General features: G+C 51.6%; 1 protein-coding gene across 1 annotated transcript; it reads right to left on the bottom strand.

Moving 5' to 3' along the window:
- Positions 1 to 609: 609 nt before the first annotated feature.
- Positions 610 to 1,288, bottom strand: GNG12 (guanine nucleotide binding protein (G protein), gamma 12). The gene is made up of 2 exons (XM_010085745.1): positions 1,193 to 1,288; positions 610 to 735 (listed from the first exon to the last, which is right to left on the bottom strand). The coding sequence occupies exons 1-2, from the start codon at positions 1,286 to 1,288 to the stop codon at positions 610 to 612; spliced, it is 222 nt and encodes a 73-aa protein (XP_010084047.1).
- Positions 1,289 to 1,588: the final 300 nt, after the last annotated feature.

The following is a 1,588-nucleotide window of genomic DNA, read 5'->3' as shown; positions in this document are numbered from 1 at the left end:
TCTTGAGGCTTTAGGTTTTACACTTAAAAAACCTCCGTCAAGAGAAACCTGCGGAAGGAAGGCTGCAGGCACGGCTCCCTGGAGCTCACCGGCGGTTGCTACAATCGTTGTCCAAGGTGGCTTTTGCAAGATAATGCACTTTGAAACGTGTCTGTGCGTAAACACGCGCACGTACGCTACTAAAACGGGTACACCCCCCTCCCCACATCCATCATTTTACAAAAACACAAACCCAAGGGCGTTTAATCAGGTTTCTACACCCTCGCCTCTGCTCTGCCAGCGACACTCAGGCAACTTTGGTCTCGTTTGTGGAAGCTGAGAAGTGAAAGGGGGCCGCAGGCGCCGAGACCCCCGGCTCGCCCTGCCCGTCCCACCGCAGGGACCCCGTTCCCTTGGGCAAGAAAAAAAGTGAATTCCATTGGAAACCTCGCTTCCTAATCAAGATAGGGCACAGAAGAGATGCTTTGGAAAGCTTAAGAAATGGTCTATACACTTGGGAGAAAGAACGGCCGCTCCTACGCGGTTAGTAGCTGGTACCTTACGGAGTTTTGCCTGCGCCCCCGCCGGCGGCTGGCTCTGCCCGGGGGCTGCCGAGGGCCTGCCGCTCGCCTATAGCAGAACGCAGGTCTTCTTGTCCTTGAAAGGGTTCTCGGAAGCGGGAATGCCCATCAGCAGCGGGTCTTTCTTGGCGTGTTCTTCACAGTAGAGCATGAGGTCTGCGGATGCTTTTGAGACCTGCAGAAGATGGAGGGGGGAAAAAAAAAAAAAGAAAAACAACCTATAAAATGGTATTTCCCCATAACTGGTAAGGTGATAAAATGTGGTGAAAACTGCTGATGGGTACAAAGTCCCTGCGTGGGATGGGAGAGCTGCTTGGGGATCAACACAACCCATCTCCTGCAACAGATCTGCTGCCAGAGGCTCGCTCCGGCTGCATCTGCCACGGGGACAAAAGGACAGAGCCTGCTGCCCTGCCAGGTACTCGGGGTTCGTTTGCGACACTGGGCAAAAGTACCGCTCGGCTCCTCCACAGCTGCTGCAGAAGGCTGAAAAGAAACGGGAGGAGGTGTGAAATAATACGGGAGGTTTGTAAGAAGGAACACACATGCTCTGTTATCACCCTGCAGCTGGAAGGGGGAAAAACAAGAAAAAAAAAAAAAAAGAGGAGGAGTGGAGAAGAACGTGCTCTCACCTTTATTCTTTCTATTGAGGCTTCTATTCTTAACTGCTGGACAGTCCTTCGGGCCTGAGCGATGTTGTTGGTCGTGCTCGCCGTTTTGCCAGACATTTTCAGCGACGCGGTGAAGTTCTGTTCGGAAAGACAGCGGGTTATTTTCCCAGGAGGTGGCATGGCATGCTAAACCGCTTTTACGCACAGAGGCAACCACAACATGCCGCAAAAAGTGCTTTTGTAAAAGTTTTTTTATTATTATTTCGCACAGCGGGACCAGTCAGCTGGGAAGCAGCTCAACAAATGATGCTCTGCAACCAAAACACCCTTCAGAATAAAAACGCATTGAGCTCTTGTGCACCCTGTGGCTTCTTGTGACAACTCTTCCCTGCGTTAATAGGAAATTTGGGGTTACCG

This window comes from Pterocles gutturalis, unplaced genomic scaffold (assembly GCF_000699245.1).
Source record: "Pterocles gutturalis isolate BGI_N339 unplaced genomic scaffold, ASM69924v1 scaffold22390, whole genome shotgun sequence".
Taxonomy (NCBI): Eukaryota; Metazoa; Chordata; class Aves; order Pterocliformes; family Pteroclidae; genus Pterocles; species Pterocles gutturalis.
Note: the sequence above shows the minus strand (reverse complement) of the source record. Positions and strands in the feature narration are given on the sequence as shown.

Excerpts from the sequence above, each read along its gene's own strand:
- GNG12 (XM_010085745.1), bottom strand. The coding sequence starts at position 1,288 with ATGTCTGGCAAAACGGCGAGCACGACCAACAACATCGCTCAGGCCCGA. Across the intron at positions 736-1,192 it reads CCTCAATAGAAAGAATAAAG|GTCTCAAAAGCATCCGCAGA; the intron begins GTGAGAGCACGT and ends CATCTTCTGCAG.